Source organism: Halichoerus grypus, chromosome 4, assembly GCF_964656455.1.
Source record: "Halichoerus grypus chromosome 4, mHalGry1.hap1.1, whole genome shotgun sequence".
NCBI classification, from domain to species: domain Eukaryota; kingdom Metazoa; phylum Chordata; class Mammalia; order Carnivora; family Phocidae; genus Halichoerus; species Halichoerus grypus.
In genome coordinates, this window is record NC_135715.1 from 172,589,014 (window position 1) to 172,609,116 (window position 20,103).

General features: G+C 39.0%; 1 protein-coding gene across 12 annotated transcripts in view; it reads right to left on the minus strand.

Annotated features, from left to right (window-relative positions):
• Window positions 1-20,103, minus strand: part of FN1 (fibronectin 1) — a 67,125-nt gene that overhangs the window by 32,797 nt on the left and 14,225 nt on the right. For all 12 annotated transcript variants that reach the window (XM_036085302.2, XM_036085296.2, XM_036085295.2 and 9 more), the window contains exons 11-21: window positions 19,531-19,659; window positions 18,365-18,508; window positions 13,129-13,250; window positions 10,550-10,730; window positions 10,165-10,341; window positions 9,047-9,175; window positions 8,851-8,940; window positions 7,831-8,025; window positions 6,811-7,083; window positions 5,021-5,287; window positions 745-839 (exon numbers count right to left, since the gene is read on the minus strand). In XM_036085302.2, coding sequence (XP_035941195.1) covers window positions 745-839; window positions 5,021-5,287; window positions 6,811-7,083; window positions 7,831-8,025; window positions 8,851-8,940; window positions 9,047-9,175; window positions 10,165-10,341; window positions 10,550-10,730; window positions 13,129-13,250; window positions 18,365-18,508; window positions 19,531-19,659 — 1,802 coding nt within the window. The remainder of the gene's footprint in view (window positions 1-744; window positions 840-5,020; window positions 5,288-6,810; window positions 7,084-7,830; window positions 8,026-8,850; window positions 8,941-9,046; window positions 9,176-10,164; window positions 10,342-10,549; window positions 10,731-13,128; window positions 13,251-18,364; window positions 18,509-19,530; window positions 19,660-20,103) is intronic.

Sequence of the window (20,103 nt, forward strand, 5' to 3'; positions counted from 1 at the left end):
AATCTTCAAAAAGGGCTTCTTTATATTTAAGTAGCATAATCGTCAATATGGCCATTTGCATATTTCAAAAAAGAAGTGACCTTTGGTGTATTTTTTTAAACAAGCAATCATGGGGATTTAGTCTTGATTTCCAATTATAATAAATATTTCCCTCCCCACACTCTAAATGCCAAGGAAAGGAATTCTTTTAAACATATTCATTTGTATTCATCACTTCCCTAATATCATTACTTTAAAGAACATGAATCCAGATATCTACAGGGAAGACCTTAATCTTAACTTCTATTAAGAAATTCACCCAAGGGGCTTTGAACAAGTGGAGATGAAACTGATTGGATGGAAATGTGATTTTTAAGTGACTCTGAGCTTAATTAGTCTCCCTAAATTGGTTTTCGTGAACTTGTTGACACCCGTTTACAACAACACAACAAAAGGCATTTCCCTATATATTTTAAAATGCAGTTCCCTGGGGGAAAGGATAGAGAAAATCAGATCACAGCAACAGTTCCATACTAATGTTTTATCCTTTGCAAAGCACTTCCACAGCCTCAGTCCATCCTTCCAGCAATTCAGTGAGGGGACGGTCATGTTATACCTGGACGATGGGGTCAGAGAGGCACAGAGGGAGGCAGCTAACCAAACCCAGGTCTCCCTGACTCCCAAACACCCCGTTTCTACCACATCCAGAAACATGAGGGCACCTCGGGGCTATACCACAAGAGATGAGGAACATTTGCAACTTACCTTAAAACCAATCCTTGGAGCAGGTGTCCATGTGATCACAATGGTGGTCTCAGTGACCTCCGTGTTGTAAGGGGGAATGGAGCTGAGAGGCTGCACTGTGAAACAGAATCAATGCATGCGTTCAAACCTTGGAGTCACAGATGATGGCACAGAACGTACGGAACAAGTATTTTTACGGAGAACCTCGGTTTACCCAGCTAGTGGATCGTGAATGTCATAGCCTTCACTGGGTGGGAATTTGGAGTAGGTCAGTGCTTCCCAATCTTTCATGCGCCACACAAATTATCTGACACCTGGCTAAAATGCAGGTTCTGATTCTGTAGGACCAAAGTGGGGCTAGAAGTTTGCATTTCCGTGATGCCGATGCTACTAGCCCATCAATCATACTTCCGTAACAAGGGCCTAAATGACCTCAGAAGACAAGTTCAAGTCCTTGGATTCTTTGATTTGTGTCTTTCCATCAAGTTTGGGATTTGAGTTTTATGACAATAAATTTCCCTCTACAGTCAGTATAAAATCCCATTTGAAATGTAAAACTGGTCACCACAAATTGATTATCATTCTGCTTTTTAAGTCATTAATTTGAGAACAATTGTTAAATTATAGATGTGATCTGAAAATAGCTCTATGCTGAATTATTCCATAACGATGGTCAATTGTTTTTGGTTGCAATGAGAAAGACCATATGAAAGTTAAACAAAATCTGCCACCATGGACGTACTTATAAATCCTAAAGATTCCTTAAATATGTGATTATCCATTTAGGATAAACATATTACAAAATTTTAGTACTCTGCCACTGGCATTAAGAATTATAACAAGTGGGGCGCCTGGGTGGCTCAGTCGTTAAGTGTCTGCCTTCGGCTCAGGTCATCATCCCAGGGTCCTGGGATTGAGCTCCACATGGGGCTCCCTGCTCAGCGGGAAGCTTGCTTCTCCCTCTCCCACTCCCCATGCTTGTGTTCCCTCTCTCGCTGTCTCTCTCTGTCAAATAAATAAATAAAATCTTTTAAAAAAAAGAATTATAACAAGTTAATTTTGCAGCTCCTATCATCCTGACCTCGCTGTTATTCTCTCAGTAAAAATATTACTTTAAAAAAAAAACAAGAAAAGAAGAAAAAAGAGCATGTGTACACACATTTAAGACAGACGTTTTCAACAGTCTACAAATCTTATTACAGATTTAGAATCTCCAAAATATAAGGGACTGAACAACTAAATCTTGTAATAAGAGGAATAAGCATTTCAATAACTGGCTGCTGATGAGGTCTCAGAAGCCAAGACATCTGAACAGGGTGGGTCAAATTCAAGGGTTTCGAGTGTGTTGCCAGGCTGGGTCACATGTTTGGTGCCTTCATAATTCCTTCCTTTCCTTCCTTTTTATGTCCCAACCAAATTCTGTGTCCACTGGGGAAAAAAACCCTATTAAATGCATTTATGTGAAATTATGAATGGCCAGGGAGACCAGTTATCCTCCAGAGGTACACAATGGAGATTAAAAGTCTGAAGACCCTGCTTACTCCTCAGCTCCAGGCACTTGTTTTCCCTTCGACCATGTGGGGATTTGGGCACCACTGTAATTCTTCCACTTGTTTCCAGGCTGCACTTGAATGTGTGATTTTAAAAAATTGTTCTGAAAATACTGTGTGGAAAAAAAATAAAATATGTGTGTGGGCTACTCTTTAATGACTACTCTATCAGCTGACCTGAAGTTCTACTGTTTAGTGAGCCGTTTCCTAACTAAATTATGATTTTGAGGGTGTCTTCGGGGGAACCGGGACAGGTGACCAATGATGCCTTCCCAGAGTCTCTGAAATCATACACCACTTGGCTGCTGCTGACTTTGCCAACATGCAGTGGCTTGCCCCGTGGGACCACGTTAATGGCCACAAGAAAACAATTCGGAGAGCAAGTAGCTTCTTGCACAGAACATCTGTGAAAGCCACAACTTTTTCACAAATTACATTCTCTTCCACTGTCTTGGGCTTTAGGACTGGGTGTTTTCTATTGCTTGAGCCAGCCAGCTAGCATCTTCCCAAGTTGAAGATGATGCTCTCTGCCTGGGAAGACCATTACAGGAAAATCTCCAAACCACAAACCCACAAAATGATGTCAAACAAAGGATGTGACTGTAAGTATGAATTATGGGTTCTGGCAGGTCTTGTTAGGTGAAGAACAGCCTGGCTGTTAAAGAAATAAAATTTGCCCTATTTATAAAGAAGTAAGCTGTATTTTCCCCAGAAACAGCACCCCCCCCACCACTCCACCCTCACATTTGCTTTTAAGAATTTAGCACAAGTTATAAAATTCAGAGAAGTTATTCCCAGAATTAAGCATGGTAAGACAGTAAAAAGCTACAGACACTTACAGCAACTGCAAAAATATGCAAGCCGTACTGATGTTTACAGCCTCAGAGAGTACTTCAAGTTCAAATGAAGTTGTGGAACTGCCTACTTAAGTAGGTTTATTTAAACTGAAGCTTTGCTTGGTTGAACTGTTTTCATTCTCATTCTTCCCTCAATCATCTATTCAGTGAACAGTTTTTGAAGGTAGGCTGTGTGCAAGGCAGTATGTTAACCTTTATCCAGTAAAATTAGTTTTGACAACCAGTACTTTAACTCAAATAGAATTATATTTTATAGAAATATACTGTGCAGAGTGTCAACGTAATACACTGTGCAGAACGTCAACATAATATGGCCAATATACCAAAGTCTGCAAAAGTATTTGAAATACTCTATGTTGACTCACCGTACTTAATTATTGTTTCTTACTTAACAATACTTAATTATTGTTAGTATCATTAAAAATGCTTTTTCTCTTTTGGTTTCTTTTGTCCATCAAAAGAAACTACAAAAAAAAGTCTCATGTTAAGGAGTGAAAAAGTAAAAATGATAATTTGTAGAATTATATGTGGTCAGTAAAAGGTTAAATCTACTGAAATCTCTATTCTAATTCATGAAGGGCATCTGTAAGAAATACAAAGACACTGATTTCATATTAATAGATTCTAGAGTATCTTGGTAACATGTAACATAAAATAGCAAAATTTAGAAGTTAACTTACAAATGAAAAGCAGATTTTACTTGCTTATACTTAGCAGTTACTTAAGAAAAAGACTTCACTAGCCAAAAACCCTACACCAAATTTAAGTGGAAATACATTTTTGGTAAATTATGAATTCTTACCAGGAAAAGTTTGTGGAGAATTTTCTTTGGGAAGTAAATTCCATAGTTATTTACAGCTAAACTTACACTCACTTTTTGAAGGCTCCTTAACATCTATATTTTTAAAACGCTTCTGGAAAAATGCAAACTAGTTCATAGTCGTGATATATGTTGAAAAGTGTTGGGTGCTTCTATAATTCAAAATGTTGAGTTAAAAATAACAACTGGTGTTCAGCTAGAAATTAGGGGTCTCATAATTCTTTGTAATGTAAATGAGAATGTTTTTAATAGAACTCAGTTTATGAATACAGGTCTTTATTGTGATGTAGATATGTAGGAGATTTAAGGCCACTTTCCATAAAGCGTCGAGCAAAAAAAGACAGACATGACCAAAAATTGTCAGTCTTCTTCCTTCACTGGAACTTTAAGAGTCGTTTAAGAAAGATGAAAAGAAAAAAAAAAAAAAAGTATTCCGTTCTGCAGAAATACTTTAATCTGCTACAGTCTCATAAAAAAATCCTTTCCTTAACTTCTTGTTCTGTTGGTTTCCATTCAGTTCGTAAATGTTTTCATTCTACACTTACTGCTATCATTCAACACCAAAAGTAGCAGGATGTAGACATCCGTGCTGGTTTTGTTTCTTGCCTTAACTGGTGTTTGGTAAACTCATTTAATACAATAGCATTCGACTTTCAAATAACTGGGTGCTTTAAACCGCATTACTCAAAGTGGTCCCAGAGGAAATAAGAAGCCTGGTAACATTTGTAATTTAACCTTCATCAAGAAAATCTTGCTTCAGAAAACGATCAACTGAACTGAATAGCGTGCTTCCTGATTTCTACTCTGGCACAAGCTCCTTAGGATCCAATAACAAACACATGGATCAAGGGGCTGGTCCATGACCACACTTTGAGTAGCACCGCTTTAAATCTTCCCTTTTATTTAAACCTTGTACTAAGGGTTTTTAAGTTAACTTTTTAAAAATTGGATGAAGCACGGAGAACGTAAACATAGGTAAAAACCGACGACATCACTAAGACCACGGAGAATGTAAACATAGGTAAAAACCGACGACATCACTAAGACGGGACGTTCAAACTTTAGCTTACGAGTGGTGAAGACTCCTGTGGCTTTGGGACTCTGCTGGTTGCCTTTGACAGCCACGAGGGATGCAGTGTACTCAGACGCAGGCTGCAGATTCCTCAGGGGGTACTGCGTGGCCGAGGGCCCCACGTTGTAGTGCTTGGGCTGGCCTCCCCGGGTCGGGCCCACGGTCAGTCGGTACCCGGCTATCCGGGCCCGAGTTGGCGTCCAGATCACTAAGACAGTTGAGTCAGTTTCGTTGGTAAACTGGAGGTTAGTGGGAGCATCCAATCCTAGAAAAAAAGATGAAACACATCAAGAAATATTTGACCCTCAGGAATGATCATACGGAAACTCAAAAGCTTGACTGAATTTTCTAAACCTTTCTTAAGGTGGAAACTAAGTAAAACTCAAAACCTTGGAAATGTGGAGCTATTATGAGATGGAGTGCTACACGGAACTTTGCAAAATGGTGTCAATCGTGAGAAATTGCTGACTTTTTTTTTTTTTTGCTTGACTTTGATCCTGAGGAAAGTGGAATTTTCCAGCATGACTTTCCCATCACCCTCTGAAATTATACTAACATTATTGAGATAGCATTATCAAAACAGAAACAATAACCAAAAAAACCACTTGTGAATACCACAATGTGCTCTGAACCAAACTGGTTAAGACATGAGAGACAAGGCCAATAAAACGAGGGCAAGATGAAACCTCTACAGGGAACGTAAAGAAAATTGTCTGCATGTATTGAATGAATAGTCCTTTGCTAGAGGAATAAAAGTAATTTTTGCATAATCCGTATTAGACAATAATTATAGCATATCTGTCAGAATCATGGTAGGATGCTGGTGAGGGTGCACTATCAGAAAGAATCACACAAACTGTGAGTTTTCTGGAGGGTGATAGCTAGCACTTTCCCTGCAGTAAATTTTTTTTTTTTTTAAAGATTTTATTTATTTATTTGAGAGAGAGAATGAGAGACAGAGAGCATGAGAGGGAGGAGGGTCAGAGGGAGAAGCAGACTCCCCGCTGAGCAGGGAGCCTGATGTGGGACTCGATCCCGGGACTCCAGGATCATGACCTGAGCCGAAGGCAGTCGCTTAACCAACTGAGCCACCCAGGCGCCCTCCCTGCAGTAAATTAAAACACTTTTCAGATGAAGGAAGTGCTTAAGAGGTAGTCAAATATAATAACTGAAAGAACGGGACATGGAGTCACAAGGCAAAATTCTATGTGGATCCAGCTCCATTGTTTCCTAGCTCTTGGACTTCACAAACAGCAGAATTTTGTATGAGCTTCAATTGCTTCATGAATCCAAAGCGGATAAGAAGACCTTTTTCATTAGGTCAAAAAGAGTATTAACTATAAGGACAATGAACTGAGCAGAGACCCTGGGACTTCATATGCAATAACTGTTTTAGCAATTACTATTTATAAATAATTCTATAAAAGGGTTAAGAGCGTACATTTGCAGTTTGATCTAGATATTTTTAGTTATAGAAAATATCCTCAAATTTACAATCCATGTCTCTGTCAGCAAAGAAAATCAGGTTCTCTTAAGTTCCCCTCTCTCGGGGCCATTACATGGATACGTGTATTTGGGAAATGGGTCACCGTTTAGCATCCATGGAGCTGGTCTCCATTTTGTTTCGAAGTGTTAACGGGTTTTATGTCCACCACGCATTCTCTTCTCCACTGGTAGTTCCCCATCTCTAACTGTACCCCTAGGAGTTAACGGTTTGCTGTGCATTCACCACAGATTGGAAGTCAGGGTGGAGAATCTGGGGTGGAGATAGTCAGAAGCAAGACATACTGGTCGTTTGCTCTGCCGTCAGAGGCTTGCTCTCCCGCCCTTGGTTCACAGCGAAGACTTTGAAGTGATAGGTGACCCCGGGGGACAGGCCAGTGACTTCCGCAAAGGCGTTCCTGCTGATGGGCAGCCTCTGCCCGTGTTCCCCGGGCAGGTTGACGGGGATCACGTCCACACGGTAGCCGGTCACTGCACTCTCAGGGGGTGTCCACATGATGGTGACCTTCACATCTGTCACTTCCACAAACTGCAGGTCCCGGGGAGGAGGAACTTCATCTAATAGACAAGAGCCAACCGGTCATTCACAATTCCTGCTGAAGAGTATTTTTTTTTAAGCCAATTTCCCAGATGTGTATAGAAAATTCATGGTGCCTCTCATTCCAAAGCAATGCTAGGTTTTGTCTCTTCACCAGAGAATATGTGTTTTTGCTTATATTTTCTCTGGTTCAGTTATCCTGCTTACATATGACATTTGAAGCGTTTTATTTTATTTTACCTAAAATGTGTAGCTAAGCAGATGAGTTTCCAATGTATTGTCCTATCAAGGAGTTTAAAATAAACACACAAAAAATAAAATTAAAAAAAAATCCTAATTGTGACAACAGAAAAAATGTGGTTTGCATTTTACTGAACCATTTTGTAAAACTTAAAAGTAACAGATGACTGAACACTGAAGTTTCTCGGGAAAAATATGAAGGCTTTATGTGTCAGTTTGTAATCAGGAAGGCCAATAGCCAGCCTTGATAAGTTAGTTTATAGTGTGGACATTGCAGCCAAATTTCTTAAGTTGAGGGATAAACTAATCTATAAGATTACTTGCATATAGGAACCATTGACAGAGACAAAACAACCCTCCCACAGAAATAATAATTCTTTCATCTTACACTTCTGGTCCTCCCCAGCAGGCTAAGGAAATGAGCGCAATCCAAGGGCGGTTTTATTCCTCCCACAAAAGTGAGGTTAAATGTGTTACCTTGGTAAACCCTAAGAGATATGATACCACAGGAGGTGGCTTTAAGTTACCTGAATGCGGGACGCCAGTGGTTTCTTGTTGGATGAAAACAGGAGTACTTTCTTGGTTTTCTTCCACCGCGTAGATGGTGATGTTATACTGAACGCCAGGTTGCAAGTCACTGAGGGTGACTGAGTTGGCAGTTTCAGGAAGGTTGAGTTCTGTGCTACTACCTTCTACCGATGGCGAATACACTATTCTGTATCCTGCAGATCCAAGGGGAAAACGTTCGCCACACAGTTTTATGAAACAGAGGTTTAATAAGTCATAAATCCCTCTTCTCAGAAAAACCCTTAGCAGCTTGCTTGATTAGTTAAGAACTAGTGATGCTTTCTGACTCTTTAGATGTTGCCACTTCTTATAAGGACTATTCAGTACAAAGATAAAATAAGATAGCAGCCATGCAATCCTTCTTAATAATAAATATCATCCTTGAAGACCTGATATCCTAATAAATGTCTATTAGAGATGCCATGAGGTGAAAATATTCATGTGAAAATGATTTCTTCTCTTCGAGCTCTGGGCAATGAAAGCAATTAATGAACCACCTTGAGTGCAGATTGTCTAGCATTGTCTGTGTCTTTTAGAAACTTCAGAGGCAGCTGAGTAACTTAATGAGCTAAGAAGGCAACTGAGCTACCTCTTTAAGACTAAATCTTAGAGTGAGGTTTTCAGAAAAATTACCCCTCTTCGATCTCAGAAATGCCTGGTTTAATAAGTCAGTGAGCTGGCTTTCGAGGTTGTGTGTTGTGTGTGTATGTGTGTGTGTAGGGGGTCAATAAAGTGGACATGGTGGGAAATGATCTGTAAGAAAGTCGAGCAGTTAAGACTTGAAAATAATCACATTCTGAATTACTATTACACACACACACACACACACACACACACACACACACACACACACCCCTTTACCCTAGTCTAGAGTTATGTAGGAGAGTTAAGTGGTATCTCTGTCCACAGATCAGAATTGGCTCCCTCACCACCCGTGCTGTCAAGATGAACTTGGCAGCCAAGAAGGAGGGCAACCTCACCTGTGATGGGTGCCTGGGGTCTGCTCCAGCGAACAACAATCGAGGTGTCATCCACTCGGTCCACAGCAGGGTCAGGAGGAGCATCAGGTGCTAACAGAAAAAGAAAGGAGCACCCAAGGAAAACAGTCAGGAAATATTGCTCTAGGCCTGTTCTACAGAAAAAAGAGTCTCTTCACAGCGCCTAGTACATGTGTACCTGTTGTCTGCGAAGTAGACAGGATCAGACTCTGTTCTCCTTCTTCAGATATCTGATAGACATTTACAATGTATTTTCGACCAGGAAGCAGGTCAGGGATGTTCACAGAAGTGGCCGTGCTTGGAAGATCTTTAAAATAAAAAGGAAAGGTTACCAGTCAGAGCAAACCAACCCCTGAAATCACTCCACAGACTAGAAGAGGGATATTCTTAAAACTATATATTCATAAGGGAAGGGGGTAAGTCTAGAAGGAAATGTACTAATGGATAATCAATAATTATCGATGCATTATGGGATAATTTTTCTTTTGTTTACCATTTTTCTAAATTTTTTCTCTAAAGATATATAATTTTTATAATCCACCCCCAATTTGTAAAAATAGCTCTCTGTAGTTAGAAGTCAGGGTGATGGTTATGGGCAGGGGACGATGGGGTAGGAGGGATATTCTTTTTCCTGATCTGGGTGCTGGTCACATGGGTGTGTCCACTTTATAAAAATTCATCAAGCTCTATGCCTATGATATATTATGCTACAATAAAGTTCTTAAAAGTCCCCTAACCATGAGAATTTAAAAAGCATTAATGAGGGTACTGTGTACCCCCAAAGGCTAACATTTTCTGCTGTGGTCCTCAAAGTGGCAATCACTTCCCTAAAGAAAGCCCTAGGAGCACCTGGGTGGCTCAGTCAGTTGAGTGTCTGACTCGATTTCGGCTTAGGTCACAATCTCAGGGTCCTGAGATCAAGCCCCACATAGGTCTCTGCATTGAGTGCAGAGTCTACTTGTCCCTCTCCCTCTGCTCCTCTCCCCACGCTCTCTCCCTCTTTCTCTCTCAAATAAATAAATAAATAAAATCTATTTTAAAAAATTATATATATATATATATATGTGTGTGTGTGTATATATATATATATAAAAGAAAACACTATGGTTGTATAGACCTGTGCCCAGGCAAATGCGTAATGCAGCTCATATTGGGGACCAGGAAAATGTGAGCATGGCTCAGGAAAAACCCAGCTCAGTTCTAGAAAGGTCATCTTTCCCTTCCTCACAGCGGAAGTTTGTTCAGTACGAGCCGTCAACTAGTTCCAAAGCTGTCATGATGGCACATTTAGTTTACCGAGATACTGTGGTTCGTCTCCCTCCTCACTCAGCTCGTATTCCACACGGAATCCTGACACGGTGTCTGAAGCCGAGACCCATGAGACCACAAAGCTGCTGGCCGTGATTTCGGTCACAGATTCAGAAGTGGCCACAACGGGAGAAAGGGGTGTTGTCTCTCCTGTCACGGTGTTGCCTAGAGGGTGACAGAAAGGGGAAAAGGAGCCTTCAGCCATTGGAGAACATCTACTACTGTCATCCAAAGGACACCATTTAAAAAAAAAAAAAGTGTTGGTGCCATCCATGGAGGAATAGGACTTGGGAAGCAAACCACTTCCTGAGGAACACAGGAACCACTTCCTGAGGAACACAGGCACAGCCATGAGGACGGGTGGCATACGTACTGGTCACCGCGGGGCTGGTGCTGGTGGTGGTGAAGTCAAAGCGTGTCACCTCTCGGTGGCCGTAGTGCTGGACACTGATGAGCTGTCCCTCATATACCACGCCTGGCGTCAGGCCTTTGATGGTGTACGAATTCAAGTGGCCGGGAATGGTGGCTTCCTTCCAACGGCCTGGAGAACTTTTCTAAAGATTTAAAAGAAAAGAAGTCATATAAGTATTCCCAAGGATGAACATTCAGAGATGATACTGAGTAATCTTCAAAGAAGGAGGGACCTAGGCAGCTCCGCTGTGGAAGAAAATCATGGAAAACTGGAATCAGAACAGGGATCTTTAGCAGAGTTTAATATTAATAATAATTATTATCATAGCTAATATTTACTGGTAGCTCTTTGTGTGCCAGGCTTTGTGCTGTTTTACTTGCGTTCACTCATTTAAACTCCATCTCTCCTTTCCTCCAAGTTAATGGTATAATTACCCTCATTTTACAGGTGAAGAAACAGTGAGATGTGACTTGACCAAGGTCACACAGTCACAGGCACTGGGCACCTTCCTTTTTGCCAGACTGATGATGAGCCCAAGTTCTGCCTCTCCCATTTTTTAAATTTCTACGATGAAGAGAGATAAATTCTTCTCTGAAGTGGGAAAAGGCTGTATACTCTTTCACTTAGTAGGATACAAATTTCTTGCCTTGCAGAAATAGTCAAAAATATAATACTGCTTTGTGACTCAGTTCCTGGGACCATCACATATAAGGTTCCACTGGTCTGGCTGAAGGCTCATTCTTGGATATGAATTACCCCATCAAAAGCAGTTCCCAACTTTGGGCAAGACTGAAAAAGAATGTGATTTTGGTTTATTTAATCTTTGATTCCAGTTTACATTTTCACATCCTGTCCAACTTCATTAACATGTCATGGATCACAAAACTCATTGCAATAAAATGTGTGGAAAAGAAACGGCCTTACTTCAAACAAGATGAGATCCTTTTAAGTGTAAATATTCTAAACTAAGTCAAAATACATTTTTAATGCCCAGTGAGTTTTTAAAATTATCCAATCAACCAGTTCCTCAATAATTCAAATACTCAAGTGTCCATTTATATTTTTGAAATCAATGAAACGGATCCTTGTATATCTTAAATTTAAATTTTAACTCAAATACCCTGAAAAAAAAACACTGCAATTAGTCATGACAATTAGCTCAGATTTAATGATAAATCTTTCATTCAATGTGAACTTTTCTAGACAATTAGCTATCAGAAGAAAATACTCAAAAACAAACTCTCAGGTAACATCCATTGAGGAAAAACCTGAAAATTCTTAATTGTTGAAAATCTCAAAGAAATTCATCACTGCAGCTTCTTTGAAGATTTCCCAATTCAATGTACATTTTATACCTCTCTGTAAGTGTCCCAAATTACAGAGATCTCACATAACGCTTCAGAGTTAGCTTTAAAATAAATAAAATTGGTGATGAAACAAAATGATGAGAGACAAGGAGGTATCTGAGGGGACAATATAGTGATCTCATTGACTAACATCTACTAGATACAAAGTTCTGGAAATGGCTACTCCACATACTATGGACAAGAGTACTGAGTATACTACCAAAAAAAAAAAAAAAAAATGATTTCACAGCTTGAATTTTTCCCCAAGAGTTAACTGCATTAGTAAGTCAAAAGTTTTTATTTATTTATTTATTTATTTATTTATTCATTCATTCATTCATTCATTTATTCATTCATTTATTTATTATAAGAGACAGAGAGAGTAGGCGCAGGTGGGGAGGCGCGGAGGAGAGGGAGAACCAGGCTCCCTGCTGATCAGGGAACTGACGCTGAACAGAACCCTGGGATCAGGACCCGAGCTGAAGGCAGATGCTCAACTGACTGAGCCACCCAGGCACCCCCTCATTTTGCTTTTAATTGCTAGAATTTAATAGCTATGGCTAAAACTGGGCATTTTTGTCCTGTGTTTAAAATAGTGTTTCTCAAGTTATGAGTCATGAATTTTGGAGGTATAGCAGGCAAGTTTGAAGGGTAAGAAAAACTAAAGCTTATTTGACCAATATCTTCCTCTGTATGATTTCTTCAATTTCTAGATGGTTCTTGTTAGAAAATCACAAGGTTCACTTTTTAAACAAACCATCACTCCTCATGTATTCTTCCCTTGCACCATCTTTTTCCCTTCTATCTAAATAATTTCAAAGGATCAAAAATAATGTTTTAAGAAGTACTCCCTTCAAAAGTGAACCCAAAGAGCTAAATATTAATTTTTCAATCATGGAAATGATGCCAATCATTGTTTTCCTCTGATAGAGTTGCAAGACAGACAAAAACTTTAGATTCTCTTCCCATATTGGGGAAGAATTGTTTCAGGCATTATCATTTCTAAGTCCTTGTTAAGAAGATTTTCTAAATAACAAATCTTTCTAAATCCTTCTAAATACCAAAAAAGCTAAATCTGTATGTCAAGTCACAGATAGTTAATCATATTTATTGGCTCAAAAGCTGGAAAAAAAAATGTTTAGAATGTGTTAATTTCAGTAGTCTCAGTGTGCAGTTTCTCAGCGGGATACTCACAGGCTTCCATCTGAGAATGTACTTGGAAATGTGAGATGGTTCTGGAGCATTCCACTGGATGGGGTGAGAATTGGGTTGACTGGGGGTCTCAGTGATGATTACTTGGACGGGACCAGTTGTGCCTGAAAATGAAAATGTGAGATTCAGTGATCTTGGGTAATCACTTACTTCAGCTTAAAATTTAGTGCACATGGATGGCCGTCATTAAAAGACAGTTTTACTTATCAGTAAATGTGAGTAGAGTAAAAAAAAAAATTCTTGGATTACTTTTTTACATCCTCATCTTGGAAATCAATGCAACAAAATCCTTTCTTAGTCAATAGATCATTGTCCATCACATGAGAAATGCAAATAGAACTTGTTTATAGCAAATAAAATTTGAAAAATGCCTCTCAGTTTGCTTTCCTCTCCATTTTCAAAGTAAGAATTTTGAGAAAATTGCGAAACTACTCTAAGCCAAATAAAGTGACACAGAACCCAAACTCTACTTATTTATCATACTAAGCTTCTTTAAAGCAAATTCTCATTTGTGAAGGCTTTCATCAAGAATGCATCTACCCACTAAGAAGGAAACATTCCAAAGGCTATATGACATGATGTAAAGCACACATATTTCTAAGTGGGGTAGAATCCTTAATGAATAATTACAGACTCAGTTTTCTTTTTTTTTAAGTTTTATTTAAGTAATCTCTATATCCAACGTGGGGCTCGAACTCATGACCCCAAGATCAAGAGTTGCATGCTCATTTGACTGAGCCAGACAGATGCCCCAAGACTCAGTTTTATTTCTTATTAAGTTTTTTTTTTTTTTTTTTTTTAAAGATTTTTTTTTATTTATTTGAGAGAGAGAGTGAGAGAGAGAGAGAGCACAAGAGGGAGGAGTGGGAGAGGGAGAAGCAGACTCCCTGCTGAGCAGGTAGCCCGATGCGGGACTCGATCCCTGGACTCCAGGATCATGACCTGAGCCGAAGGCAGTCGCTTAACCAACTGAGCCACCCAGGCGCCCCTCAGTTTTATTTCTTATCAGCCTAAGCATCCTATTAGTTAGGGGGAAAGTTTTAGTTTTAGTTTTACTCGATAAGTATACTCTAAAATCCTACTACTGAGTGCCCAAATTATTAAAAGGTCAAACTTTTTTTTTTTTCCAAAAGCAGTTTCCAACTGAAATGGCATTTTGAAGTATATACTAAATTCAGTATTTCCACATCTCGATATGTATGACTGTTTCCAACAAAATTCAAAGTCTGGTTTTGGTTCTTCTTCTTTTTCTTTTTCTTTTGTTTTAAGAAAAAAACATATAAGGGAAGTAGAATTAATTTCTTAATAGTGTAGACTCCATTTAGGATAATAATGAAATAGCTAGAGAATTTAAGCTTGCAGAACAGAACACCATCTTTTTCCTAAACACTGTCTTTTTTTATGATGCCAATCAATGTTCTACTTATTAGAAATAAAGTTCCTTGTCATAACCTTTCCAAGAATTTCTAACTGCCACTCTATCAAAAAAAAGCAACGTTTTGCAAGTTTCATAAAGCATTTCACCAGCTTGTTAACAGATTTAAGTTTTCTGAAAGCTCTTAGGAAAAAAAAAATAGTGATTTTCAAATTTAATTATTTTTTTTTAAAGATTTGTATTTATTTATTTGACAGAGAGAGACACAGTGAAAGAGGGAACACAAGCACGGGGGAGGGAGAGGGAGAGGGAGAAGCAGGTTTCCCGCAGAGCAGGGAGCCCGATGTGGGGCTCGATCCCCGGACCCTGGGATCATGACCTGAGCCTAAGGCAGACGCTTAACGACTGAGCCACCCAGGCGCCCCTCAAACTTAATTATTATCTTTGCTATTCAATTCTCTTTGAAAACAAAGTATTCTGTGGCAGAACAAATACAAAACTTGCATATCTTTGTAGACTCAAAAGTTTTGGGAATAATTCAAAGTGGTTGAAGACTAACAACTATTCTCTGAATCTTAATTTCGTTTAATGCACATATTTCTAAGCCACCTGAACACCAAAATCCATGCATAAAATTCTCAGTTTTCCATTCTAAAATAGTGTATATTTCACAGAACATGGCCGGATGTTTGTTTTAATCAATTGGCAGAAGTTAATTTCATCACTTTTTAAATTACGCCTTCTGTTCATAAAGATCCTCACAAATATAAATAAGTGTACTTAAATTTATTTAACTTAATAAATTTAAATAAATAAGACAAATAATGAAGCAAAATGTCAGAGATGTGACTTCTGTGAACATCAGTAAATACAGGAATATCACGTCCTTAAATTATTCACAATAATTGGTGTAAGGCTGTTTAAATATCGATCCTCTAAAGAAGTCCTACTATAATTTCCTTAAGTAAGGAGACACCTGATATGTATTTTACTTAGTTTGGCAATCATGATTTTGAGGGAGGAAAAAAAGTTTATGATGCCACAGAATGTACAACACCGAGAGTGATCCTTAATGTAAACCATAGACTTTGGGTGAAAACGGTGTCGATGCAGATTTCTTGGTTGTAACAAATGCGCCACTCCGGTGGGGGGTGTCCGTAATAGGGGAGCCTGTGCATGTGTGGGGGCAAGGGCTATATGGGAAAGCTCTGTACCTTTCAATTTTACTGGGAACCTAAAACTGCTCTAAAAAAAAAACGAGCTTTTAATTAAAAGCAAAAGTTTATGATGGTAAAATGTCTATTAAGTTTCACTGCTCACCTTTAACCCTAATCACGTTCCTGGGTCCATGAGGAGGAGGTGGGAAAAGGAAAAGGCGACTCAGTGGTTTGTACCTCCGTGACGGAGCAAAACTACAGAAGTTTCTTTTCTTTCTAAAACTTCAAGCACTGGTTCGAAATTGTAGGTTTTGAAATTTACGCTTGCACCATAGCCCACCCTTAAGGGGGCTGCACTGAATGGCAGTGTGGATTTCATGCATTTAGTATATTTTTGTTCAGAAAGAAAAGAGACCGTGTCCATCATTTGTGAGGTCAACTAAATTCTGATTACCACTCTACCTTAATCTACATATGATCTGAAAACAGGAAATCTGAAAATTCTGACATCACTTAAGTCAGTTGAATTTGATAAAACTAAAATTAACCTAACTGGTATATACTAGCAATCACCATTGTAAAAACTTGACTCCCTCTCTTATTCAATCTGATCAGGCTAACCATAAGACAGTTAAGTAAAAATATGACACAATGTGTATACTTTTAAAAATCAGTTTAAAATAAGGCTGAAATGAATCATTTCTAGTAACGATGATCCTAGGGAAGTTAAATATTTATGATTTTGCAACTCAGTCCTTTTTTCTCTATTTTATTTGCTGAGATCTGTGCTTTCCTAGCTGTTTATTGACAAACCAAATGCCTCTTATCTTCTGTTAGTTTGAACAACTCCACCAAATCCTCTCTGTAGGAGGAGCCAACAGGGCAAGGCTCCGAGACTGTCTGCTGGTCATCTATGGCTCCTTTATTCTTCCCACACTCATAAAGCCCCGTGTGCTAGGCATGAACTCTTGAGCAAACCAGGCACAGAGATAAGCGCCCAACCTCGTACTGAGGGCAAACACCAATCCCCTCTCTAAATCCCCTCCTCCATGTTCATTGGGCATTCCTCTGACCCTTTTTAAAAAGTAGGAGCAAAGTCAACTTGTAAAACTCCAAAGCAGAAGGCTCCCTTCCTTTCCATTTGGATTTCACCCTTGTCATGTCCACCAAAATGCTTCCAGTGAGTTGCTTCGTGAACAGGCTCGTTTTAAAAGAGTGAGAAAAAAATTTCTCTCTAAATTGGGGGACGATTTTCGACAAACTGCCACACCAATAACAATCCTAAACATAGAAACTAGAGAGTGTTTCTTTAAAAGTTTCTATCCTTTAGTTGCCTCATTAAAGAAGAAAACCAATTATATAATTTCTGAACTTCAGGTTTTTCTGCAGTCAGATTTTTTAAAAAATTATTAAACAACAAAAAAAATTATTTTAAGTGATTCTTACCTCCAAATCCACCATGAAATACAATTTAAGAGCCAGGTTAATTTATGCTGTGAGCCTGTTTAAGGCAAGGTCAACTTCGACAGCCCTGACAGCGACTGAGGGTTAGGGAGAGGTAGATTTCTTCCAAGTTTGTGGAAAGGGTGTATCTGGGTGGTTAGTACTTAGGATCAGAGATCTGTAGACGGTGAGTGCTAGAAGGAACTTTAAAGGCAATCAGCTTTAATCTCCCCATTTTACAAATGAGAAAATGATGAGTGGAGTTTGACATGGATCTCTTTCACCACACGTACAGCCGGGACCCATGTCTTTGGCAAACTCTACCTTTGGCCAAATTGTTCCATACCTGGTTCTCCACGATAGTGAATCTCTTACTACACTATGGAGGCATTTAGTTTACTTAATCTTAATTTCTGTCAGAGACAGGTTCTGACGCTCTGAAAACTTGTTTTTTTTTCTGAATGCTGGCCATGTTTTAAGTCTAAAGTTAACAGAGGTCTAGGAGGATTTGCACCTCTGTAGTTGCTCAAGAAACTGGTACCTAAAGATGAGAGCTTCATAATTCACCATGTCTTATTATAATTAAATTTAAAAAAAAATTTTTTTTTCTAAAATGAGTTAATCACACCTACAGCTAGGCATTATGTCTTGTGACCTTAGAAAAAAAGAAAACCCCAGCAATAAACATTTGGGAGTATTTGAACTGCGTGGGCAGAAAATTGACCGAATCGCTCAACTCTTGACCCAGAATACTTTGTTCTAGTCTCCAACTGATCAAACAAATGAAAATTTGGACACAAAGAGGCCCTGGCTGAAATGTTGAGTGAACACACGTACCCTACGTTGTATTCCATGACATCCCTGTATGCAACCTCTCTGTCGAGAGTCATAACATAAAGTCCCAACACTTCGCTCCCAGCGTAGCTCACTGCACGGTTTCTATTCCCATGTGCAGATGGGAGATCAAATTAGCCGGAGTGTTTTAACCTAATGGAATGCTCTACAGTGTTCAGAAACAAACTCACACACAGGCACATTTTCCCAGCCTGGCACATCTTGTACTTGACTGGGGAGGAAAGAAAATCATTTGAGTCAAAAATCTGATTATTAGATCATGATCAGAGAAAAAGATGGGAAAGAGAGAGGAGGCCGATGCAGGGATCAGAGAATTAAAAACAATGATGCCACCCAGTTTTTACAACTCAGGTGGAAGTGGTCAGTTTGCATTACCCCAGCTACTTACCTGGATAAGTCTGCAATGGCTGGCAATGCCACTCCCCAATGCCACGGCCATAGCAGTAACACTGGTACCTGACGCCATGCACATACTTTTCCCATGAGTCTCCAATTTGATAAAATGTCCGGGTTTCTGAATCCTGGCATTGGTCTAAAATATATACAAAGTGAAAGAAGCAGCACTAAACATGGAGAGCTACAAACTGAATTTCAGTGTCTCCAGCAAGTGAGCAAGGAGCATACGTTCTTAGTTTTAATGGAAACTTGCAACTATCCTTACAAATATACGCAGTTACACAATATTTTGTTCCTATCTTTTACCTTACAGGACAACTGGCAGAAAATAGCGGTAAACAAGTACCCACTGGAAGAAATGTTTAGTCTTCTAAAAAGACAGTAGTTCTAAATAAAAATTTTATGATTTAGATTTCAGGACATACTGACATTTTGAATATCAATTTGAGAAACTAAATCAGATATTTTATTTTGCCTCCATTATAATGCAACTGATTTACCATTTGAATAGTGAGGACAAAATAACACTTTATATACCTCTTTAAATATTGGAGGGCTTAATATTACATGTAAATGGATGAACAAGATTTTAATCTAGTTAATACTTGCTGAGCAGTTTCTGAAAAGACCTCTCAGGCTTTGATAATCTCAGGTCAAACAAACTCATCTGACCAGTTTGGTTTCTTAGTGAGCAACAGGTCTCTTTTAGTAAAGGAATATTAAGGGATTACCTTAAAGCTGGCCTGCAGCTCTGTTAAGGCTCAACCTTCCCTATTTGCTTAGATCTATTAAAAAGGGCAGCCAAGAAAAATAAAGTATTTGGAAGGAGGTATTTAATGGCACGAGCATCTGCACAGTCAGCAAAGGAAGGTTCTCTTTCATAACATGGATTCTCTTTATAATTCAGAACCAAATAACTGATTCCATTCCATTAAAATAAATCTGAATGGGTTACCAAACTCAATAACAGATGACTACCAATATCAAGTTGATATACTGGGTCATGATTAGAGAAAAGATTTTACAAAGCTCTCTACAAACCACTGATCAAAGTCTGGAGTCAAATTCAATGATGTAATATGAAACAGCTCTCCTTATCTGAAGCTCGTTAACTAGTCCCAGCATCCAAAACCATCTAGAGACATGAGGGCTAATTACCAATGGGATCGCACTTCCATCTGCCCCGGCCCTGACCAAAGCAGGTACAATTCAGCATGTGTCCCTCTTCATGACGCTTGTGGAATGTGTCATTCACGTTGTAGGTGATGTCGTCAACAATGCACTGATCTGTTTAGGAACCAATGGGAAGGTGGAGAGCTTTTTTAAGTTTCACGATGAAATTAAAAAATGCCATGCTTTTCTTTTTCTTTTTTTTTTTTAACATTTATTTATTTGAGAGAGAGAGAGAGCATATGCAAGCTGGGGGAGGGGTAGAGGGAGAGAGAGAATCTCAAGCAGACTCCACGATGACAAGGAGCCCGACACGGGGCTCGAATTTACGACCCTGAGATCATGACCCAAACTGAAATTAAGAGCAGGATGCCTAACTGACTGAGCTACCAGGTGCCCCCCAAATACCATGCTTTTCTTTTTTTTTTTAACACCATGCTTTTCAAAGCATACAGTTTTTTCCACTAAATTATCAACACCTCCCACTAAAAGAACTTTTCTACGAGCATAGAATTAATACTTTTTCAAAGCTTGGTCAGGAATACAATTTTTGGAAAAAAT